This window comes from Akebia trifoliata, chromosome 3 (genome assembly GCF_017979445.1).
Source record: "Akebia trifoliata isolate Shusen 1 chromosome 3, ASM1797944v1, whole genome shotgun sequence".
Classification (NCBI taxonomy): Eukaryota; Viridiplantae; Streptophyta; class Magnoliopsida; order Ranunculales; family Lardizabalaceae; genus Akebia; species Akebia trifoliata.
Window position 1 is genome coordinate 37,732,986 of NC_141377.1, and position 25,699 is coordinate 37,758,684.

The following is a 25,699-nucleotide window of genomic DNA, read 5'->3' on the forward strand; positions in this document are numbered from 1 at the left end:
AATAATATACGCATGAAATCTCCTCACGTGCGAGCTACGTGTGAAAGTCCTTTAATAGGAATATTAAGGTCTTGTCTAAATTAAATCACAAAGTTGTACATAAGCACAATACAACCTTATCATATTGAAATACACCAATGTTCCCACATATTAAGCTCATTCTACAAAGAGTCGTGATAATATGAGACCCCTCTCTGGCATACACCCCCATCATAGAACTGTAGATCATTTGCCTCGGGACACAAGAAACATATTTGTGATTATGTGTATCCCTAGACAAATGATCCACGATTTTGTGATGGGGGCGTATGTCAGAGAGGAGCGTTAAAAATCATTACACTTTTGCAAATGTTAAAAAATTATTTACCAATTTCCCTTCTCGCTTCTTGGTGGTACTAGAGGGGCTTCCCCATCCTCACACTTCACTACAGTCCTATGAAACATGACACCACTTTCTCAATTGCAATGGAGCAAAATGAGGATTCGTCGGAGCTCCAATTAAGTTAGGCCTTCACATGTCCTCCAAACCTTCATATATCTCATTTTGGTGGGCCTAGGTCATCCGACAAGCGACATAACTCGCAAGCCCAAACCCGATCTGGTAATTAAATGGACCTTGTTATACTAACCATAGGCGGAGTCAGGATTTCCTTGTAGTGGGGGCAAACTATGGTTAGTTGTATAGTGAAAATGAATGATTTTAGAGAGAAACTAAGATGTTTTTAGTTAGAAGTTGAAGAAAATGATATTTAGGTCATTTTAAATTAATATTTGAGAAATCCCAATTAGGAGACAATGTCATCAACAAAAAATTGAAAAGGAAAAGAGGGGGGGGGGGGATTGGAGGGAGGTGAGGGTGTGGGGGCAAATGGGGAGAGAGGTGAGGGAGTGGGGACAAATGGGGCATGTAATTAGTTGAAAATATAGGGGTGTCTCAAAGTTCTGTGGGGGCAAAAATTGAAGGGAGGTGAGGGTGTGGAGGCAAATGGGGAGAGAGGTGAGGGAGTGGGGACAAATGGGGCATGTAATTAGTTGAAAATATAAGGGTGTCTTAAAGTTCTGTGGGGGCAATTGCCCCCACCAGCTCCTTCGTAGCTCCACCCCTGATACTACCTACATACCCAAGCCCAACTCAACTAAGATGTTTTTAGTTAGAAGTTGAAGAAAATGATATTTAGGTCATTTAAATTAATATTTGAGAAATCCCAGTTAGGAGACAATGTCATCACAAAAATTGAAAAGGAAAAGAGGGGGGGGGGGAATTGGGGAGGTGAGGGTGTGGGGGCAAATGGGGAGAGAGGTGAGGGAGTGGGGACAAATGGGGCATGTAATTAGTTGAAAATATAGGGGTGTCTCAAAGTTTGTGGGGGCAAAAATTGAAGGGAGGTGAGGGTGTGGAGGCAAATGGGGAGAGAGGTGGGAGGGAGGGGACAAATGGGGCATGTAATTAGTTGAAAATATAAGGGTGTCTTAAAGTTCTGTGGGGGCAATTGCCCCCACCAGCTCCTTCGTAGCTCCACCCCTGATACTACCTACGTACCCAAGCCCAACTCATGCTGAGGCGGGACCAAAGACCAACCCATTGACAGCTCTACCTGAAATGTTGAAGTCCCTAGGCATGCAACTCAGCCAACGACAATGCCTCCTCGACTTCCTCCTAATTAGGTGTCGAGCTAATCAAAGCATTGCTGACAATTGACAACTACATTAGTCCTCTACATGCCAAGAAAGTGACCCTACTCTGGGAATTCGATGGCTAGAAATGATCGAAACCTCCCCCATAAAAATGAGAGATGTTGGCTATCTCTTGAAAAGAGTCAATAGTATTGACTAACGTTTGAGGAATAATGCTTTTGATTAGTCAAGGGTGTGTTTGATTGCACGTAAAAAATGGATGGAAAATCCATTTTTTATGTGTTCGATTGATTTTTTCTATGGAAAATAGATTATCGTTCTTAGAACGAAAATCCAATAAATTGTACATTTCATTTTTTTCACCCCTATGGAAAAATGAAATTCAACCCCAAATTAAAACTCTTATCTTCTTCTACTTCCCCACCACTACCACAACTAGAGCTAACAATGATCCGAAATATATCCGATGTCCGAACCAATCTGATAACATGAAAATCAAATTTTCGGATCGGATTCGGATCTACTCCAATTTGTTCCGAAAAAAATCTGATCCGAACATATTTTACTAATTTTTTATTATTCTTAATTTCATATAAATACATATAGACAAAACATTTTAATCTTTTTAGTTTCCCTCTATATTTATACTTAAAAAAATAGATTTTTAAAAATTTTATATTTTTTAATTTTTTTGAACATTGATCATTTTAAAATAAGGCATGTGTTCAGATCGGATTGATTTCAGATTAAGGATGAAATGAAACGGATCGAATTCGATTCACATATTCATTAATACGTTCGAATTGGATCAGTTCGAATACATAATTAAAATTTTTCAAATCGATATTGGAGTAGTACTGATTAGGTATCAAATCGATCTGTTCCAAGTGCTAACCACAGCCATCGTCACCATGTCTCTCTCTCTCTTCTTTGCTTCTTCTTCCTCCTCTTCCTTGCTCATCCCTCTCTTTTGCTTCACCCCCATCTCTCTCTCTCTCTCTCTTTTCGTATTCTTCTTCCTCTTCCTCTATTTTTTTCCCTAGTATTTTTCTAGATGCACTCAAAACATTGGATTTTGATTTTCCACCTGAACCATCTTCCACCACAATTTCCCCATGAATTTCAAATTTTATGAAAAATGACTTTTCATACAATCAAACAGACCCTAAGTGAAAAGTTAAAAATGTCACATTAATTTTTTTAAGAGATGAAAGTACTTACCCTTGTTATATGAACAACTCTTTCATTCTCTATCATGTCCTCTCCCTTCGCTCTTGTCAATCTTTGTATTTGTCTCTCTCTCCTATGCCAACACACCCACTCACGAATTGTTCAAATTTAAAAATAAAAAGATCCCACAAATGAACATAAAGATTTCATATGACAATAATAATTAAAATTTTTCAAATCGATATTGGAGTAGTACTGATTAGGTATCAAATCGATCTGTTCCAAGTGCTAACCACAGCCATCGTCACCATGTCTCTCTCTCTTCTTTGCTTCTTCTTCCTCCTCTTCCTTGCTCATCCCTCTCTTTTGCTTCACCCCCATCTCTCTCTCTCTCTCTCTTTTCGTATTCTTCTTCCTCTTCCTCTATTTTTTTCCCTAGTATTTTTCTAGATGCACTCAAAACATTGGATTTTGATTTTCCACCTGAACCATCTTCCACCACAATTTCCCCATGAATTTCAAATTTATGAAAAATGACTTTTCATACAATCAAACAGACCCTAAGTGAAAAGTTAAAAATGTCACATTAATTTTTTTAAGAGATGAAAGTACTTACCCTTGTTATATGAACAACTCTTTCATTCTCTATCATGTCCTCTCCCTTCGCTCTTGTCAATCTTTGTATTTGTCTCTCTCTCCTATGCCAACACACCCACTCACGAATTGTTCAAATTTAAAAATAAAAAGATCCCACAAATGAACATAAAGATTTCATATGACAATAATTTGTCACGGTGAAAAAAGTTTATTTATTGAAGTTGCTATCGAGGTGTGCTAAATTCTAATCTCAAGAGTAATCATGATTTACAATTTTTTATTTTTTTTATTTTGTGTGGGGGGGGGGGGGGGGGGGGGGGGGGGGGGAGGATAGATCATAGTATAGTGTTACACCCCACTTAAAATGAAAAGAAAACTAATTCTTCTCTTTCATTTTTTTTTTTATAAGGAAAGGTTCTTACATGCAAAATAATCTTGAGAAACGTACATATTGATTTTAACTCAAAACATTGCATGATTAGAACGAGCATAGGCCCGATTTGAAATGACTTTGTTGAAGAAGAACAATAGACATCATTAATGAAGTAAGAATGGAGGTGGGTTATTTAAGTCTTTTTGATAGAAATTGAGAATTACCATTACTAATTTACCACAAGTCAATTACATTTGCTTTTAGTAAAGAGGTAGATCACATCTTAAATTTTGTAGAGGGTAAACCTAGTCTTAAGGAAAATATTGAAGTGACATTGATATTGACGTCGATCACACATTTATGATGTGGATGTATGTACGGAATCATAGATGCTTTCCACTCAAGATATATGATTTCGTACATATTTCACATCAACAATGTGGGACCGTGTCAATGTCAATTCATTGTCACTCCAGCCCACTCTAGTTTTAAACATTTTGAATTGGGCATTAAACCCATGAAAAATGTTAAAAGTAACATTAAAATAGACATTAATTCTTACATTGTTAAGGTAGATGTATGCATGGAATCATATATGATTTTCATCGAGATACGAGTGAAAAGTATTTATGATTTTATGCAATTTCACATCAGCAATGTGAGAATTGATGTCAATTTTAATATTATTCTATCACGACTCTAAACCTAAAAGACGTTACCTTCGTGACATAAATAATAAGAAAAGATTAATGTTGAAGTGATGTCACTGGGGAACATATCTTGACTTAGTAGCACATGCATGTATATAGATGCAATTTTTTCAAGATATGAGTAAAAAATATCTACGGACATACGTGTATTGAGATTCGCTCTACACGACTCATAAGGAAAATATTGAGCTGACTCATTTTTTTGGGGGTTATGAAATGAGGGATCACATCATGTACGGTGCAAAGAGGCACATCTTGAACAATTGGAATATTACAACATTTTGAATTCAACCTGACACGTCAGTAACGGTCAGATTTTGAAGACACCCTCCTCGTTACAAGACATGTGGCATTCTAAATTTATTTTACACTCCCTACATTTTTATTAATATTTAAAATAACTCTTTAGAAATACCACATGTAATCCAAAGAAAATGATTGTTCCTTGGAAATTTTAAAAATGAATGGCCACTTCAAGGGTTTTTCCACAATTGGACGTTCGCTCGTTGTCTTAATTATCGATGAAGTTTGCTAAGAAGCACATTTTTTTTCCTAATAACAAAATGAATGAACTCATATTGTCTTTCGACAAAGAAAATATGGTTGTTTGATATTCTATTTTATAGAAACTCAAGAGATTAATAAATCTTTATTGAACAATATTTTCTCGGGGCCACTGCAAAGGTGTTCCTTCACTTAGTTAATGAGTGTGATGTGCGGGCGTTGCACGTGCTTGGGGTAGGGTCCCATATGCCTTGGTTCATCCAGCCACCCTAGTCTGACGTGAGTTCGAGCACCCCATTATTAAAATAAAATAAAAAAATCTACTAAAGGGGAGGTGAAAATATCAAGTAAGTTACTTAAGGAGTGTCTCATATTATATACTTGTCTTGCAAGTTGCCTTGATTGTTATCATTAAAAGCAACCTTTTGAGTCATATAGCCTTTACAAAGTGAGAAATGAGTCCATCTTTAGAACACCTGAGAGAAAGAGGCAAGAAATCCATCTGTCAATTCTCCCTTTATTTCTTCTTTCCCCTGTTTCTTTATTTTATTTTTTAAATAGAGACCCACCTGGCATAATCAGGCCCATATCTAAGCCCAATTCTGGTTTGTTGGGCTTGGTAAGCCATTTTGCTAAATTTCCGGACCAGCCTAACCCAGGTAATAAATGGACCTAAGTTCAGTTATTATCTTTAGACACAATTAAAAAAATCGGCCCATGCCTCTGGGTCTCACCAATAAACACCAACATTATTAGAGTCCAACTACCTGCAGATCACCAACAACTAATGGCACTCCATCACTTGCAAAATACACCTTGCACTCCATTTGTATGATTGCACTTAATTAAAAAAATAAAATAAAATTGTACATCTACTTACACTTTGTCCATTTTTAAAATCTCACTCCAAACCCCTTTATAAGCAATTAGTGAGAAAATAAGACAAATATTTGTTGAGTAGAACAATAATATGGAGAAAAAAAAAATCAATATGTTTCACAAACCTACCATGAGGCAACTGAATTTACATGGATAAAGATCCTTTTGTTCATGAATATCTCAAGAAATAGTAACAAAATAGCTAACATAGACAAGGAGAATGAATAATGGGAACATCTAGCAAAATTGGTGTAATTGAAATTAAAAATCATATCAAACTAGCTTTCATTCCAAATAAACAATAGGGTCCAAATTTAACGACATAGACTCACCTTGACATATACCTTGGCCTCGTGAATCATTATTTTTCCCTTTAGCACTACCCATGCTTTGCTTTATCTCAAGTTTGCTTGCAATCTCACAAGTGGTGTTGCAGTCGAAATCAGGAAAACCACCAATCCTAGGTTCTCCATTGCCTCCCATGCTACCCTCATTATGTAGCAAAAGTCCATCATTAGCATCAGAACTCGTGCTTAACAAACAATAGACAACGATGCGAGAAAATGGAGAAGTTTGTTTGTTGTTCATTGAGTGAGCTTTTTTTTTATAGAGAAAAGTTTATGAATGAAAAACTGAAACGTCTCCTACAATCAGGGGCGGAGCCAGGATTTTCTTGTAGTGGGGGCAAACTATGGTTAGTTGTATGGTTGAAGAACTTGAAGATGAATAGTTTTAAGGAGAAATTCAGAGGTTTTTTTGTTAGAAGTTGAAGAAAATGATATTTAGGTCATTTTTAATTAGTATATGAGAAGGCCCATTTAAGAGGCAATGTCACCAACAAAAAATTGAAGGGAGGCAAAAATTGGAGAGAGGTGAGGGTGTGGGGGCAAATGGGGAGAGATGTGAGGGAGTGGGGATAAATGGGACATGTAATTAGTTGGAAACATAGGTGTGTCTCAAAGTGTTGTGGGGGCAATTCCCCCACCAGCTTTGCCCCGGCCTAAAATCCCATTTGACTTGCAACACATAAGGGTATTATGGAAATTAGCAAAAAAAAATATGATTTTTGTTACATTTGGATGTGATCGGATTATCATGATCTACAAGTGTTATTATCCTATTATTATCTTGGTTTTAAAAATCATCTAATATTGAGTTGACAAAAAAAGAGTTATCCTAATGCCATGATTTGAGATGACTCCAATATCTTAAAAATCCCATCTAAATTTGAAAAAACTAGGTTAAATCAATTGTTTTGATATTTTTTTGATGTTAAATAATCAAAATTTAGTAATTAAATGCTTTGATCTTATATAATATAGTAAGATTTTGTAACAAAACATAATTATTAGAATATAAATATAATTTTATAAAAAAAAAAAATTGGATATGTCCAGTGTTTGAAAGCTTACGAAGCAATAAATTTCTTAAGACCACCCTCTAAGGTTCAATTGACCCTCAGCTCAACCAGATGTACATATGACTTTTCGAGGAGTAGTGCGTGTGATTATGAGATTAGTCTCACCCGAAGGGTGGGGATATCCACAACCAGCCAAAATAAATGTACCATTCAAGGATGTTAGAAATCCAATCCATTCCAATATGATAACTTCATATTTGTATCAATTATTTTGATTAGAATAAGTGATTGATAAATTATCAAATTAGTTCTAAATGAATCATATCCTGACACAAAAGGACTCGACCCACTAAATGTTAGAAAGTATATAAATTGTATTATATATTATTTTATATATGAAGACTATTTATATTTTTTATTTCAAAATTGGATTTATCCAATCCAATCTGATAAAAACCCTCGAACGGAAGACAATCCAAATTAGGATTGGCAACGGATCGATTTGGTATTGGATCAGTGCCACTCTAATATCGATCCACATTTTTTTAAACATATATCCGCTCTGATCCGTTTCATTTCATGCTTAATCCAAAATCAATCTGAACACATGCTTTATTTTCAAATAATCAATGTTAAAAATAAATCATATAAAATTAAAAAAAAACTACTTTTCAATTAAAAATATAAAAGAAAATAAAAAAGATTACAACGTTTTATCTATATTTATTTATATGAAATTAAGAATAAAAAGTATGAGTTTTTTTTTTTTTTTTTGGATCGAATTAAGGTACATCCAAATTCGATCTAAAATTACTTCGAATATAAAATTTTAATATGAATCTCATCCGAAAATCCGATTTTTCATTATTTTTTTGAATTAGATTGGTTCAGACATTAGGTATATTTCAAATCATTATCAGCCCTAGTCCAACTCCAATCGACCAATCCTATACTTGTCGGATCGGTTCGGGTCTCCGAAGTAAATCCTGATCCGATCAATTTACGGCCCACGGTCCTCCTCCATGGCCGTAATGTTGTACACATAAACCCTAAAATCTCATGATTCTTCCCCAAAGTTCGCTCCTTTTTATTTTTGTTCTCCCTGCAATTCTCTCTGTTTCTCTCGTTTTCCATTAATGGCGAAAAAGCGAAAGGTCGATGAAGAGCAGGAATCCACCGATTCCGATCAAGAAGAGAATGACTCCGAACCAGAAGAGAACGATTCCGAGCCAGAAGAGAACGATTTGGTGGATGGGTCAGACACGGAAGAAGAACTCACAAAGCTCCTTGAGCCTTTCAACAAAGAGCAGCTAATCGATCTCCTTCGCATAGCTACTTCGAATGATCCTAAATTCCTCGAAGAAATCCATCGAGTCGCAGATCTTGATCCAGCTCATCGAAAGCTCTTCGTCCATGGACTTGGTTGGGAAACTACCTCAGAAAAACTTCAAGAATTCTTCTCCCAATATGGAGAGATCGAAGACTGCAACGTTGTCGCTGATAAAATTACTGGTAAATCTAAAGGTTACGGCTTTTTACTCTTCAAGCACCGTAGAAGTGCTCAAAAAGCCCTAAAAGAACCTCAGAAGAAGATTGAGAGTCGAATGACCGCTTGTCAGCTTGCCTCGGCTGGTCCAGTAACTCCTTCAATTTCAAATAATCTTCCGAATAACCCAATACAGGATACTCTAATGAGGAAGATTTATGTGGGTAACGTGCACTCGGAGATTCTCGCAGATAGATTGCATGCTTTCTTCTCAAGATATGGAGAAATCGAAGAAGGTCCATTAGGGTTTGATAAGCAGACAGGGAGGGCAAAAGGGTATGCTTTGTTTATTTATAAGACGGTCGAAGGAGCGAGAAAGGCTTTAGAAGAGCCGAGTAAATGCTTCGAAGGTCACCAATTGTATTGCCAGAAGGCTACCGATAACCACAAACTCAAGGCTGCCGCGGCGGCTTCTGCTGCTCCCGTGAATCAATCGGGGAGTGGGTTTGATGTACCAAGTGGCGGTGGTGGGTATAATGTACCAGGTGGCATGGGTTTTAATGCCCCGAATGGGGCTTCAGCTACTACTGCTTCCCCTGCAATGTTTGGGCAAGGGCTTCAGCCGTACGGTCAAGGAGTCGCACCAATTCAGGCAGCTCTTGCTGTACTGGCTGCAGCTGGGCAAAACCCAGCTGCATTTGGAGTGCCTCCTGCTGTTATGGCGTCATTAAACCCACAACCTGCAATGGCATCGTCAGCAATGCCCGGTTATGGAATGGGAAACCCTAGCTATCAGAATCCACAGGTTCATCAAGTTAATGCTCCGTATCAGAGTGGACCGACTGGGCAAGGTCCTGTACCGAGGCCACATTCTGGCGTGGGACCCATGGGAGGATACATGCCACGTTAGGTACAATTTTCTTGTATTCTGCTTGTCTTTTTTGATTTTAAAGTTGGGGGTACAATCTTTCGCTTTTTCCGGTTTATTTTTCTAGTATTTTTTTTTGTTTGCTAATCAGTGTTTACTTTGTTTTGAGTTTGATAATTCAGAACGTGGTTATTCGTGTTGGTTTAAAGAAAGGAAGACTTTTGAGCCACGGGCGCAAATGAACGGGTTGAGATGCATTGATTAGTCGGAATATGAAGTTTTTTTTTTTTTTTTTTTTGGCTTTTTAGTTTTTTTTCTTTCTGTGGATGTATTTTCTTTGGACTTTTTCTTTGTGTGTTTTATTAGCAGCTTTGCCGAATTCTTGTTACAAATAATGGTAATTTTCTTTCTTATATTAGTTTTGAACATGAATTAAGTTTCGGATATGCACAATGAAGGTGATTTTCAACAATGCTTGGCAAATACTATCTTTACTTGATTCTTGTTGTTTTAGCGTCCCTAAGTGAGAGAAGGGAGTTATTCTCAGCTGCGTTCTTGAAAAATGGTTTTGAGATTCGTCATGTTTAAAATGTTTGATGAGCACACATTTTCCACAAAACGAGGTTGATTGAGTTTCTCAATATACCATAAGCTTATTGTAATCCTTCAATTGAATGTACAAATGGTCTTTGAGTTCTTATCCTTGGTCTATCACTTTGACAACATGCACTAGGCTTAATCGTGCAACCTGGCCTGCTGTGCATCACTTGCTCTCTGTGGTCAACTTGACATGCCAAATGATAAATCATGGATTCTTTAAGAATGAGGTGACTATCCTATAAGACTCAATCTTGGGAAATTTAGCCTTGTTCGGATTCATTTAGGAGAACTCGTCTCCCTTATAGCTGTCCACTGTAAGTCTCTCAATCTACTTTTCTTGGTTGTCCCTTTATGTTATCTCAAATGTGAATAGACGATCACTTATATTGCTAGTGCATATGCTGTTGAGTTGATTATGATGTATTGATTAGGAGTCAGGATTTTTAACTTTTGATGCTTGATTTGTGGTTCAATTCTTGGTATGCTTATCCTTGTTATAACTTCAGATTGTGGATGATAAAATACTAGTAAATTGTCTCAATATATTACTTGCTTATTAGTTTGCTGGCTATGCTTTTAATTGCGTGCATCTTTCCTCCCATCTGCCTTTTGAAGTTTGATTATTTTCGAATATGATTTTTTTTGTCTCTCTCATGCTAGTCATTTTTCTTGGAACTTTAAATATATGTATTTTACTTTTAGACCAAGCTTTTTTTTTTTCAGATCAATTTAAGCCAGTATTCTTTAACAATTCATATTTTCCATAAATGTATATGTTATTTTTGTTGTGCGGAAGTGCAACAAGATTAAAGAAAAATAACAAAACAAACACACAAGATTTACGTGGTTCGGCAAATTGCCTACGTCCACAGAGAAGAGGGATAAAAGTCCACTATCAACGATAAAGATTACAGACTCTCTGTCCACAGCCGCAAGGAGAACCTCACAAAGCAAAAACATAAGAAACCCTACTCGAAAATACAATATATACCCAAAAAAATTTGCAATTTTGTTGTCAATTTGTCTTCGAGGCAGGGAAAAACTAAGAAAAATTTGTTTAGTATTTGGAGTAAATCATTGTAATATGGTGTACACAATAACACTGTCACATCTAGATTAGTATCAACCAAATAAGGTTGGATCAAATTGTTTTTTATTAGGTAGATCATTTTTAGTTCTATGTCTGTCTTCACTCTCTTTTTTTCCCCACAAGATGTACTGTTTTAGGTGGTTAATTTTACGTCATCAAGGATTTAACAAACTATGATTTCTATAATTGTTGGTTACACTGTCCATCAGTCGGCAGCATTGTTGTTACCCATCCTTAATGTTGCCTCATTCCATACCTAGATGTTGCTTGTATTTTTTCTCATGACCAGTTGATTGACTTGGTTCCCATTTGTTATTCAAAATATTCAAAATATTCAAACAAAAAAAAAAAAAAAAAAAAAATCAAAATCAAAACTCTTTCTGTTTTCCTTTTCCCTTTTGCATAATTAGTGTCATACAACCCTATCCCATCTCCATTGTTGAGAAATCGACATCTCCCATTGTTGTTGGGGCTACCATTTTTTATTACCATCGTTGGAAGGGAACTAATACCATTTCCTTAGTTGCACTGTCAATTGCAGCTCACTCACAGGATCATTTACTGATTTTCATCTGAAGATTTACCTTTATCAACCAAACACAATCATTATCATTGAGACTTAGTCTCAAGCACTATTGTTATTGTTTGACTTTGTACAACCGATATTCATCACTAACACACCACTTTGATGAGGTTCTTTCTATTCAACATGGCACTCTGTCATCAACGTCGAGCATCATCGTCAATGTTGCTTCATAAATGGCTATAATCTCTCATCTTTCATTATTGGTTTAATTTGTTCAGATTTGTTTTTCTACCAGCAAATGGTTCCAAACTCGAACTTGTGGACAGCCCAAAGAGATGAAAATTATCCTTGGGAGATGTTTGCTTATGAATTAAACCAATAACAGCTTTTTGGGGAGGTGCTTTTAGAAGGGTGTATTTGCATACGTGGTGATGACACCCACTTAAATATGATGCCATTAGCCATATGTTGTACAAAACCCTGCCTATAATAGCTTCCACTTGAAGGTGCTCACATTAATTATGATGCTTCTAGTCATGACACCTTTGGGAGGGAGCTCCACCTAAGAACCATAAATGACTTTGCCTTCACGCATTCTTTCCCAAAGGTATCCACATTGGCACCTTTGGTGGCATCCTGAGAATCATGTTGTATGTATGTATCCCATATTGCCATCGTTGATGGTGTCCCTTTTTTTCTCTCTTCTTCAGAAAATTTTCTTCTCTTTTGTTCCTACGGATCTCAGCCATGTTGTCTTCTCTTCTTCTTCCCTCCTCTGCATCAACGATCTTGTATTTGTTACGATGATCTTTAATTCTCATGTTCGGTCCGGGCGACATGGCTGCTTCATCGAAGAAACCCTAAACACATTGTAAAATATCAAAATCAAGTCTATATATATAGATATATAGAGAGAGAGAGAGAGAGAGAGAGAGAGAGAGAGAGAGAGAGAGATTACTCACATGCTTGTCCATGGATCAAGCAAAAAACTCAATCCCAAATTAGGGCAAAATCCCCCCCCCCCCCCCCCCCCCCCAAAAAAAAAAAAAAAATCCCCTAAATCCATGAGTAAGAGAAGATGTTATTTCATCAAGAGATAGAATTCACGGCTGAATTGAAATCCAAAGCGTCTGATCTCCCAAATTTTCACTGTTGTTCATCTTCATCAATCAACCAATCGTTTTTTTTTTTTTTTGGATTTCACACATGAAGACTCTTCATTGCTCACATCTTCTCTAAACAAATTCGGTTTCTTGCCTCGTCTAGGAAGCACACGTGTGAGAAGGGCTTTAGTTTTCTACTTTTGATAATAGAAAATAATTTTTTTTTTCACTTTTTATATAAAGTTTTGTTTTTAACTTTTCATAACTATCTTTATAAAGTTATTCAAACTAATTTCTTTTTTCTACTTTTAAAAGTAGAAAAGTTGCTTTTTGAAGTGTATCCAAACCATATTAATTGAATCCAGCAATTAAAAAAAAAATTTACTTGCTACAAAGCTTTGTTGATAACAAATTGAGTCGTGTTAAAGTGACCTCAGTGGGGAACACCTTGACGTGGTGGCCCGCGCATGTCAATAGATGCATTTTACTCGTATCTCGGAGAAAACGCATCTATGGGCATGCGCGCGCCACCAAGTCAAGATGTCCTCCATGTGTCCCCCACTGAAGTCACTCTAGCATTAATCTAACCAATTTGTAGGTGAGTGTTTCTTTTGAGACTTTGGGTGAACATGATGGAACAAAGGTGAAGTTTTGACCAAAAGCACAACGATTGGAAGATAAAGGTTGTAATAAATCAAGCACAATGTCACCTGGAAGAGTATTCTTGGAAATGAAGAAAAGAGGAAAGACAATAAGGTTAAAAAGTTGTCATCAAGATTTATAGTAAGATTAAATCCCAACTTCTCTTTATGTGGGGGATAAAGAGAGTGGGATCTACCATTGTGTTTCATTATATAACTAGAGTTTGCCCGTGCCTACGACATGATCATCCTCTTAGGGGTTAATGGGGTAAAAGAAGAAAGACAATAAAGTTGTGGGATTATTATTGAAAAGGGGTAGTAGGGCAAAGGCAATAAAGTTCGAGGGGATAAATACTGGGATGAGAACCATTGTATTTTCTTAAATATGAGATGAAGAATAGTCTAGGCAAGGAAGAATATTTCATCTTCCTCTTAATTTAGAGAGAGATGATAGCTCTAAAATTATAGAGAGAGTTTATTGTAGGCTCTCCAATGTACACCTAGAGAATTCTCATCTTATAAGTGCTATATGTTCACCAACCCCTTTGTACAGGCTAAATCTTAATTGGAAGGAACCCCATCTTTGGTATCATTCCAACAAGACACCATTAGCACCTTTTGGTAGATTATGAAAAGGTATTACCACTTTCCAGCGTGACACCACTAACACCTTTTGGCTTTTGGTAGAATACTAATTCCAACAAGACACAATACCTTTTGGCCTTCTGTAGATTATGAAAAGACATCATAATGTTCTAATGGGACTCTATACCTTTTGGTGAAATATGGAAATGTGTGACAACAAAAATTGCCATTTTGTATGAATTGGTGGATCTTTCACCTTGAACTCACTCAACATGTTATCAAACTCACGGTTGATCTTTCTCTTTAAACCGTGCAATATTCATTCTTTTCATGTTAAAAGCCCGTTTGGATACACTTCCAAAAGTAACTTTTTTACTCTCAAAAGTTGAAAAGAAGAAAATTTAGTTTGGATAATTTCTAGATACTTTTAAAAAGTTAAAAATAGAACTTTTTAAAAAGTAAAAAAAAAAATTACTTCCAACTATTAAAAGTAGAAAACTAAAGCATATTTCATTCTTTCCCAGTTGAGACTAGAAACCAGATCTGTTAGAGAATAATGTGAGAAAGCTCTCTCTCTATTCTCCAACAAAAATCTCATCTCAGCATAAATCTATATTTTATGGCTGAAACAAACGGAGCCCTATTCATCAATGGAAGCGATGGGAGCTTTTTGTGATCTCTCTCTCTCTCTATTCTGTGTTTCTCTCTCTAGGTTTTTGAGACAAACTCTTGTCCTAAACTTCTGTGGTTTAGGAACAGGGGTGCACAGGCATATCTTGGGTTGAGGTTTGCTGTGAGGATGAGGGTCTTAGGAGTGCCACAGTTCTTTTTAAAACCTTCTTTAGTACCAGACAAAGCTTTAATGGCGGACAAAAAGGGTTCGAAGTCTTTGAGTAACAAACAGACTTTTTCTTTTTAAAATATACTTTTCCAAAGTTACTTTCTTCATAGTTACTTTCTATTTTCTACTTTATATCTAAACAGATCCTAAGTACATAATGGCGGGATTCCTAGTTTAGCATGAGCCATTTAGGACCAAGCCCCAGGATAACCTCTGCCTACATTCTACGTGGGATCTAGGCGTCATTCCCAGTGTATGCCTTGACATTTCCAGAATGTCATCCAAGCATATAAGTGATTCGTTCTAAGGACCTTCCGGTTCTGTTTTGTCCTCCCACTCAAATGAGTCTATCGAATCAATAAACATTTAAGCAACATCTTCCAGCCCCAACAGGAAGATTTTGGTTTTACATGGTCTTTTCTTACAGGCTTAGAGACAGTTTAAATCCAAACATTTTCACAGTATTTCAAGTAAACCTCTCTGGATAGTGTTCCTCAATCGTCCTCATTTGGTTCTGAGTCATGCTCATGCGTGTTGATCTTTCTTCCTGTTTCGGTTTTGTTGGGCTAGTTGTAGTTCCCAACTATTAATTTTTCAAGCTTCAGAGCAACTGTTAAGCATTAGTGGGCAAATGTCCGATTTCCTATGATTTCTATCATCCACTGGGAAGTTAGGAAACGCACCACTTGTAGAGCAGAGGTTGAGAAGTGCAACACTTGATGATATGTGGAGGGGAGAACTTTCATCAAATGCGTTGTTGATCTCCTCCCTAGACGTGGTGGTGTATTGACCATCAGGCACGGTTCATGATGTCACCAGCCCAGCCATCACTGGATGAGTGATTTTCACTAGGTGATTGGGCAAGAGTTGGGAGTTTTCTTGTATAGGCTCAATCTCCAAGTTTGAGAAGAATATGTATACTAAGCTCTTGAATCCATTAGAGGTTTAAATGTCACAGTTCCCACTTTCCACTAAGGCTTGTAATGAGGAGGTCATAGTCAGGATCCTAAATTCTACTATTTTTGTCCAGGAAGGCCTTGACAGACCCTTGTGACAATCACCCCTGGATGATTTTGATCACCACACAAGGGTGCTGTGATTGATCTCCTACAAGTGGGCCTTGCTGTGCATTTTGTATAAGGCATGGAATGTGGTATTTGAGTACCCACAACGAGAAGGTCCTAGTCAGGATGCTAAACTCTACTATTTTTGTCTGAGAAGGCCTTGACAGACCCTTGTGACAATTGCCCATGAATGACTTTGATCACCTCACTAGGGTGCTGTGATTGATCTCCTACAAGTGGGCCTTGCTGTGCATGTTGTATAAGGCATGGAATGTAGTATTTGAGTACCGGCAAGACTTGTTTCATCATCTCACTTTCAGTGGTAGGTGCCTTTTCTGGGTGATAAGTCAATTTTTGGTCACTTAGAAGTGTGGAATGTAGGGAATTTTCTCTAGGTCCAGTATCCCACTTCATCCTCTGATTTGTGTATTTCTTCGTCATCAAGAACCCCTCTCTTAACTTGTTAGCATGGGTTTTAAACCAAGTAAACTCTCTTATCTTCGACCCTGACACACTTCAAGTGAACCTTCCACATCACAGTTTTTTCTACCTTCAGAGCATCCAATTTGAACCTCTGAGAATGAGTTCTCATATTGGTTACCCATCTTATCTTGGACATACTTTGGACAAACAGTCAACATTTGCTATTGGTTTTGCAGATGAACTCTGTTATGAATTGGGAATTCAGATCTGCAAAATAGTTTAATGAGCTGAGATCTAGGGTAGTTTGTTGAACCAAAACAGGGCATTTCTGTATTAGCATTTGGATTCAAAGTAAATATCTTATACCATATTTTAGGGTAGATCATATTTCTGAATTAGTGATTCCATTTGCTTTCTTCAGCCATTATTCATTGAAGTTAGTGTTAAACAAAGCACAGGTTGAATGGAAGGCACCTCAGACATACATGCTTCAAAGTAACACACCCCGAGCGGTGACATCTTATGGACATTGGCAACTTGTTGGAGAACCATTCGATTTTCGGGCAGGATTCTTTGGTGGATGATCAAATCGTCTTTTCATAGCTTGTGGAGGAAGCTACTTTGTATGTATGTGATTTTTGCAATAAAATTTCATAATTTATTTACAAATGTGTCATTGCACAATAGCAAAATAATAATTGATTTTGCAGTAAAGTTTGATTTTTTAAAGAATTTATGAATACCTATTACTTTTGGAGGTGGTCGACATCCCCATATGTACGTTCTCATCGGAATGTCTACGAAGCTGACGGAGAACCAATTTGAAGGCTTTTTGGTCTATATATTGGATCCCAAAATCTCAATTACTATATACAATCCATTTCATTTCATCCTTAATCCTGAACTGATCCAAATATATGCCTTATTTTCAAATTATCAATGTTCAAAATATTTAAAAAATATAATATCATATAACTTAAAAAAAAAAAAAAACCCACTTTTCAATTACAAATATAGAGGGGAAATCAAAAAGATTAAACGTTTTATCTATATGAAATTAAGAATAAAAAAATATTAAAATATGTTCAGATCAGATGTTTTTCTTGAATGAATTGGGGACATTGGGTATAATTCAGATTATTGCCAGCCCTACCCCAAATAGTCTCTCTCTCTCTCTCATACTTTTGAAAACTCAAAAGAAGAAAGAAAGAATAAGAATAATAAGAAAAGAAGTTTTAAGCACAAGGTGGGTTTATAATAGATGTCCTTTAAGCTCTTTTTATTCCGCAATTCGACTTCTATCCCTCTCACTTTATTTGCTTTTCTTTCTTAGATTAGAAACCTTTTGATTATGTGGAAAGCCTCTCTTGCCACCAATAGGATGGACTCAAACCTTGTGCATGGAATGTGCAAAGTGGTTCAGATGAAAGAGTGATGGTTGAAACCTTAGAATTACATTTTATTATGTGACAAGATGTCAACTTATGGACTCTTCTATTCCCTTGGGAACATGGTTTTTAAACTCGTCCGAGATCGAGACGTATCGTCCGAGTTAACTCGGTATCAGAGCTGAACGAGACCAACTCACAAAGTCATTTTTTGATCGAGTTTTACGTCTCATAGTGTAATTTTTTGAGTTATCTCACGAGACGTCTCAAATGTATCGGAAAACTTATTCGAGACGACTCGGTATCGGAGTTGAACGAGACGAGACGCAATACCGAATTTAAAAACCATGCTTGGGAATGACATTTATCTAGTTAACATGATCGTCATGTTCATCACCTCTACCATGTTCATTTTTTCTTTTTCTTTTTTGTTAAGTATAAAACTTCAATAAATCCACAAGATTAAAGGGTTTTGCAATACAGAAAAAAGAAAAGAGAAAAAAATAAAAATAACAAGCTACAAAAGAAAACACCCCCCCCCCCCCCCCCCACCCCATCAAAAAAAAAAAAAAAAAAAAGGCAACAAGGCACACAAGGAATCCCACTTGAACGTAAAATTCTCAAAAGAAATCCTTACAAAAACTTTACTCAGCTTGAACTAGTAGTAATGGAGACCCAAAATTTCCATAATCACAGCTTGAGATGTGCTTTCCTTTCCCTGAGTAAAGTTTTTTGCATGCACTGTACACAATTTCAATGTTGAGAACCATGGGACTCTTCTTCTAATAAGATGATGTCCCCATTATCCTTGGCCAAGTTCAATCTTTTACTTTTAGCACACATTCATTGACACCCATCACCATTAAAATGGCAAAATCCTCATATAGAGACCCTTACCATGAGGTGAGTTCCTACATCATTTGCCATCATCTCAACACCACATTCATGCATCCTACACTATCACCAGTATGGCGAAAAACCTACACATTGGATCTTCCTTCAAATAGAAGGATCCACTAAGGTCTTGGCTAGCATTTTCCCATCATTGGACACACAAATGCATTTTCACCACCATCAATGAAATGGCCCAACTCAATCTTTGACTTTCACATATGCATTTTTCGATAAAAGGTCATGGTTCTAAGAGATATCCTCATTATGGGGCATTTCCTAATAATTTAGGTCCACATTGTCAGGTCACTCATTCATGCATTGTAATTAGGGATGACAATGGGTTCCCATTTAAATGGAACCAAACTAAAATTGAAAACCCTAATTTTGGTTCTTGTTTTATTGAAATCAATTAGAATCAGGTCAAAGATGGAGGATTCCATGAGATGGGAACCTGAAATCGATTTATTGTCTTTTTTATAAAAAAATTATTTAAGATTTTCTTTCATTTTAAAATTAATACATGCGATATAAAACTCTTCAAGTTTTCATATAAATTATGCATTAGAGTGTAAAATGTGTCATTTCTTCTAAAAGTTTATTATTTTTAAAAAAGATAAATTTTAATTTTTGAAAAAATTCATTTACTTATACTTTATACAATATTTTTAGTAGAACACGTTATAACTAAGTTGATACTTTTTTTTTATAGATAATATATTATTTTCTTTAAATGATTTTAAATTATTTTTTTCTCAATTCTTGAAAACATTAACTGGTGGGTATCCTTGTTCTTTTTTTTTTTTCTTTTCCCATTTAGATTTTATTAAATTTAAAATCGGAATCGGACACAAAAATATAATAATTATGATTCTATTCTAATTCGATTACCACAGAAATCGAATTAGAACCAAGCCATTGCACCATGGTTTTAAATTCTTGTCTCCTGGATGAATCTTCCAACGTGTCTCGGTATCCTCTACCAACGAGACAAGTCATCTTAAAAGACATGGTTTGCTCTTATCCCATGTTTTTTTTTCTCTGGTGGATATCTCGTCCGAGACGACTCTATCTCGTTATCGTGGACGAGACGAGACATCAAAACGAGTTTTGAAACCGTACACACCCCCTGTTATGTGTCTTGCTAATTTCAGCAAATTTGGAAGTAAAGATGGTTACTTCGAGGGTAACCTGCCTCCTTAGACAGAATTTAATCTGGAGAAAAAATCACTTGCTGTTTTCATTCATAATAGCAGATTAAATACACCCTTCAATCCCTCACTTGCTATTAACAACTACCCACAATGTACCCCACTAACTACAGCAATCCACTAACCACATAACTTCCACCACAACCCATTAACTACACATAACTGACTACACATTACAGCAACCATTAACTACACATAACTGACTACACATTACAGCAACAAAGCAACCCACTACTACATAACTTCTACTCCACAACCCACTAACTACCTAATTGACTAATTTCTCTACAACAACCCACTAATTATAACTTCCCAACTGAATAGAATCACCACAACTGTTAGGCACGTAACATGCCTGTCCCCTTGGAAAAAACCTTGTCCTCAAGGTTTATGTCAGGAAATTGTTCACACAACTTGTAGTACGACTCCCATGTGGCATCCTCCTCTTCTAATCCTTGCCACTTGATCAAGACTTCAGTAGCAGCTTGACGCCCCCTTTTTACCATACGCCTATCCAAAATCTTGTCTGGCTTAGGCTGAAAGATTCCATCATCATTTACAATGGGTAGAGCTGGCTGTACCTGGACATTGCTTCCCAAATTTTTCTTCAAACATGAGACATGGAATATGGGATGAATCTTTGCTCCTTCGGGAAGCTTCAATTGATAGGCGACCAGTCCTATTTTTCGAATAATTTGGAAGGGCCCAAAGTACCTTGGCGATAATTTAAGAACCTTTCGGAGAGCCAGGGACTGTTGGCGATAGGGTTGAAGCCGTAAGAAAACCCAATCACCTACTTCAAAGGAGCGCTCTGTTCGATGCCTATCCGCCAATTGTTTCATCCTCTGTTGAGCATCTTGAAGATTCTCCTTGAGGATTTGTATAAGATGATCCCTGTTTTTCAGAACTTGCTCCACAGCTTGCACCTTAGTGGTACCCTTGATATAAGATTGTAAACGGGGTGGTGGACCCCATATACTGCCTCAAAGGGTGTCAGACCTATGGCTGAATGTGTATTGGTGTTATACCAATACTCAGCTAAGGAAACCCATCGATACCATTCCTTGGGTCGTGTACTACAGAAGCTTCTTAAGTAGTTCTCAAGACACTTGTTAACAATCTCAGTCTGGCCATCGGTTTGAGGATGGTAAGCTGGACTCATTTTCAGCTCGGTACCTTGCAACTTGAAGAATTCCTGCCAAAATGCACTCGTAAAAGTCGGATCCCGATCGCTAACAATTGATGCAGGTATGCCGTGTAACTTAAATATGTGGTCGAGGAAGAGTTTAGCCACCATTGCCGCAGTATAGGTATGCGAGAGAGGAATAAAATGAGCATATTTCGATAGTCGGTCAACTACCACCATGATGACGTTCATGTTATGAGATGAAGGTAAGCCCTCAATGAAGTCCATTGAGATATCCGTCCAGATACGAGAAGGGATAGGTAAGGGCTGAAGTAAACCAGCCGGTGCCACATTTTCAGCCTTGTGACGTTGGCAAATGTCGCATTCTCGTACATGCTTTCTCACATCACCCTTCAAGCCAATAAAAATCAGCTTTCACCCTTTGTAAGGTCTTGTGAAATCCCGAATGTCCCCCAATGGGACTGTTATGTAGCTTGTGCAGGATTTTTTCTTTAAAAGGTGAATGAGGACTTAGATAAAGTCTACCTTTGTAAAATAGAAGTCCGTTATGTTCCGTAAAACGAGTGGGATCCAACGATCCTCGCTTTAGTTGTTGCAACTTGTCTTGAATATCATAATCTCCATTATATTCAGATTGTAGTTCATCCAACCACGTGGCAATAGGGCTGGAAACAGCCTTAATCTTGCCATCTTCATTCCTACGGGATAGAGCATCAGCAACCTTGTTGAGATGACCACTTCGGTACTCCACCACGAAGTCATACCCAATGAGCTTAGATACCCATTGTTGCTGTGAAGGTGTCCCTACTCGCTGTTCCAAGAGGTACTTGAGGCTTTGATGATCTGTTTTGACTATAAACCTTCTTCCGAACAAGTAAGGTCTCCATTTTCTGACTGCCATCACCAAAGCCAGTAGTTCCCTTTCGTAGGTTGATAAAAATGAGGATTTCCCCTTCAATGCTTGGCTGTAGAATGCGATAGGCCTTCCTTCTTGCATGAGCACAGCACCAACACCCGAACCTGATGCGTCACACTCGATGATGAAGGTCTTACTGAAATTTGGAAGTGCCAAAACAGGTGGGCCTGTCACAGCTTCTTTGAGCTTTGCAAAAGCCTCTTGAGATTCCGGAGTCCAATGAAAAGAGTTCTTCTTTAGCATGTCAGTGAGAGGTTTGGCAATTTTTCCATAATCTCTCACAAACTTTCCGTAATATCCTGTTAGACCCAAAAATCCCCTTAATGACTTTAGAGACGAGGGTAACGGCCACTCCACCATAGTAGATATTTTACTAGGGTCCGCCGCTACTCCAAACTTCGAAATTATGTGACCCAAGTAGTCGATTTCTTCACAGCCAAACCTGCACTTAGATTCTTTGGCAAACAGGTGGTGAGAACGTAACAACCCCAACACTACGCTGAGGTGCGTTAAATGCTCATCCCATGAGTGACTATAAATTAGAATATCATCAAAAAATACTAAGACAAACCTCCGTAAGTATGGTCCAAATATGTCATTCATGAGACTTTGAAAGGTGGACGGTGCGTTTGTGAGGCCGAAGGGCATTACAAGGAACTCATAGTGTCCCTCATGAGTTCTGAATGCTGTTTTTGGTATGTCATCTGGATGTACCCTGATTTGATGATAGCCTGAACGCAGATCCAATTTAGAGAACACCTCCGCTCCATGTAATTCATCTAGCAACTCGTCAATGACAGGAATAGGAAACTTGTCTTTGATTATTGATTGATTTAGTGCACGGTAATCCACGCATAAACGCCACGTACCATCGTTCTTCCTTACTAACAACACGGGCGAGGAAAATGGACTGTGGCTGGGGCGTATTATGCCTGAATGTAACATCTCGCGAACCATTTTTTCAATTTCCCCCTTTTGATAATGGGGATATCGATAGGGTCTGACGCTTATGGGCTTAGTTCCTTCTTCAAGCAAAATTCTATGGTCCTGCGGACGCTGAGGTGGTAACCCAGTTGGCTCACTAAAAACATCCTTGAATTTATCAAGAATGGCTTGGATACGTGTGTCGGGACGAGCATTCGGGCTACTCTTCGTCATGCAACAAATTTGAAGAAGCAAGCTATACTTCTCCTCCTTGTTAATTTTCTGCAAGTTACCTTCATCTAAGAACTCCATATTTTTAGCAGATTCACCCTTTAACTTACATTTCTTCCCACCATAGTTAAATTCCATGGTTAGAAGTGAGAAATCCCAAGTTATTGGGCCAAGTGTTTGAAGCCATTGTGCTCCCAATACCGCTTCACAACCACCCAAGCTTAACAAATAGAACTCAACCTCTATTGAGACACCTTGCAAAGTTAATCCCACACCCATACATCTGCCCTCACAAGGAATTTTATCGCTATTAGCAACCGCCACCTCAAATTTGTCACCCTTTTTTATGTTTAGTCCCGCTTTGTGGGCTGCCATTGTATCTAAAAAATTGTGAGTGCTACCTGAATCGATTAGAACTACTACCTCCATTTTTCCAACTCTTCCCCTAACTTTCATCGTTTGTGGAGCATATGAACCGGCAATGGCATGCAAGGAAATCCCGGGCTGGCTGTTGGAATCCTCACCTTCTTCGTTGTCTCCCATTTCCGCACCTTCCTCCATCCTATCTTCATTTACTTCGTCCGGCCAACTTCCTTCGAGAAGGAAAAGTTTTTGAACCTTGCATTTATGGCCAGGAGCGAATTTTTCATCGCAATTGTAGCATAATCCACGATCTCTGCGCTCCTTCATCTCCACCGGTGTGAGTCGTTTGAGAGGAATTGTGGAAGATTTGTTAGTAGCTCCCGAAGAAGCAACTGTGTTAATGTTGTTTGGGGGTTTGATTTGTCGTCGCCGAGCTAGCACTTTTTCCTCTTGCATTCTAGCGAGCCCAACAGCCTCAGAGAGGGATGTGGGCCTAAGCATTTGAACACTTAGTCTTACATCCTCTCGTAACCCTCCAATGAAGCAACTAACCATGAAGGATTCTTTCAAACCCTCCGTCTTGTTAGCCAATTCTTCAAATTGTGTTTGATATTGCTCCACCGAAGACGTTTGTCGCAGTTTGGACAGCATAGCCGTTGGATCTTCATATGGTGAAGGTCCAAACCTAATTTGCAAAGCAGAGGCAAAGGATTCCCAAGTCGAAATCGCCCCTGACCGCTCCATCCAACGAAACCATTGGAGTGCCTTACCTTCCATGTGAAAGGAGGCTATAAGCAGTCTTTGAGTGGAAGGAGTCTGCTGATGGACAAAGAATTGCTCTGCCCTATAAAGCCAACCATCCGAATCCACCCCAGTAAACCTTGGAAATTCCAAGCGTACTGTCCGAGTCTGAATTCCCTTGTCAACCTCAAATTGATGAGGTTCATCTAGTCTGTTAACGGTTCTGCTCGAGCTCTCCCCTATCTCTTTGCCTTGTTCTTTCGAGAATTGCTCAAATTTTGTGTCCATACTCGAAACCTTCATCATTAGTTCATTAAGCATCTTCCCGTGGATCTCTGTGGTTTCCTTCAAGAGACCCATCATCTCATCGAGTTTGGCATTTCGCGTTCCCTCTGCCATTCCAAAATCAACCGCTCTGATACCAATGTTATGTGTCTTGCTAATTTCAGCAAATTTGGAAGTAAAGATGGTTACTTCGAGGGTAACCTGCCTCCTTAGACAGAATTTAATCTGGAGAAAAAATCACTTGTTGTTTTCATTCATAATAGCAGATTAAATACCCCCTTCAATCCCTCACTTGCTATTAACAACTACCCACAATGTACCCCACTAACTACAGCAATCCACTAACCACATAACTTCCACCACAACCCATTAACTACACATAACTGACTACACATTACAGCAACCATTAACTACACATAACTGACTACACATTACAGCAACAAAGCAACCCACTACTACATAACTTCTACTCCACAACCCACTAACTACCTAATTGACTAATTTCTCTACAGCAGACTCTACAGCAACCCACTAATTATAACTTCCCAACTGAATAGAATCACCACAACTGTTAGGCACGTAACACCCCCTGTAGTACCATCATGCGTATTTATAGTCTGTACGAACGAGATCGGACAGTTGAGGATGAAAGGGGTTTTTTATGCTGATTTTAGAACCGAAATCTATCAGATCTACTAGCGTAACGTTCAGATCATGAATACATGAATACAGGTTCAATTTTCTTCTATTCCCATTTTTTCTTTCTTTAAGAATTTGTTGATTTAATTAGGAGTTCAAGTTCATTTTGTTCTAAATCTAACAATTTAGTTCTTTCTGATTCTCAGATTCTGATTTTTCTTGTTTTCCAGCGAATTTTATGTTCACATAAGCGATTTTCTACTATATTTCTCTGCAAAATTCTGATTTTCTACTATTTTTCTTTCTTTTTCAAGCAAAAGAAATCTTAGCCGTACAACCAGGGTCCAGTTCAGATTATGGTCAACCTAAGTTCGCTAAATTGCGCCAGGCCTAGTTAGGTTTAAAAAAAAAAAAAAAAAGGTTTTAATAGTTTTCTATCTCGTCTCGTCGTCTTCTTTGTGTTTTGTACGGTAACCATCCTCGAACGACGGTTAAAGAAGCGTTTTCC

At 37.7% G+C, this 25,699-nt stretch overlaps 2 protein-coding genes across 5 annotated transcripts; one reads left to right on the top strand and one right to left on the bottom strand.

Annotated features, from left to right (window-relative positions):
- The first annotated feature begins 8,217 nt into the window (after positions 1–8,217).
- Positions 8,218–17,204, top strand: LOC147406751 (UBP1-associated protein 2B-like). Of its 4 annotated transcripts, none has more exons than XR_015176574.1 (3): positions 8,218–9,624; positions 10,316–10,496; positions 16,877–17,204. XR_015176574.1 is itself a non-coding variant. In XM_086434948.1 (2 exons), the coding sequence occupies exon 1, from the start codon at positions 8,365–8,367 to the stop codon at positions 9,622–9,624; it is 1,260 nt and encodes a 419-aa protein (XP_086291074.1). In that variant the 5' UTR covers positions 8,220–8,364; the 3' UTR covers positions 9,765–10,026. The 4 variants fall into 4 exon arrangements, 1 of the variants encoding a protein (XP_086291074.1); XR_015176576.1 differs by having other exon boundaries at positions 16,909–17,204; XR_015176575.1 differs by having other exon boundaries at positions 16,914–17,204.
- A 4,273-nt stretch (positions 17,205–21,477) lies between these two features.
- On the bottom strand, positions 21,478–24,922 carry LOC147406752 (uncharacterized). The gene is made up of 2 exons (XM_086432564.1): positions 24,899–24,922; positions 21,478–24,777 (listed from the first exon to the last, which is right to left on the bottom strand). Exons 1-2 carry the CDS (start codon positions 24,920–24,922, stop codon positions 21,478–21,480), a joined length of 3,324 nt encoding a protein of 1,107 aa, XP_086288690.1.
- Between the last annotated feature and the right edge of the window lie 777 nt (positions 24,923–25,699).

Excerpts from the sequence above, each read along its gene's own strand:
- LOC147406752 (XM_086432564.1), bottom strand. The coding sequence starts at position 24,922 with ATGGGTTGTGGTGGAAGTTATGTG. Across the intron at positions 24,778-24,898 it reads GTTGTGGTGGAAGTTATGTG|ATTAAATTCTGTCTAAGGAG; the intron begins GTTAGTGGATTG and ends TTTTTTCTCCAG.
- LOC147406751 (XM_086434948.1), top strand. The coding sequence starts at position 8,365 with ATGGCGAAAAAGCGAAAGGTCGATGAAGAGCAGGAATCCACCGATTCC.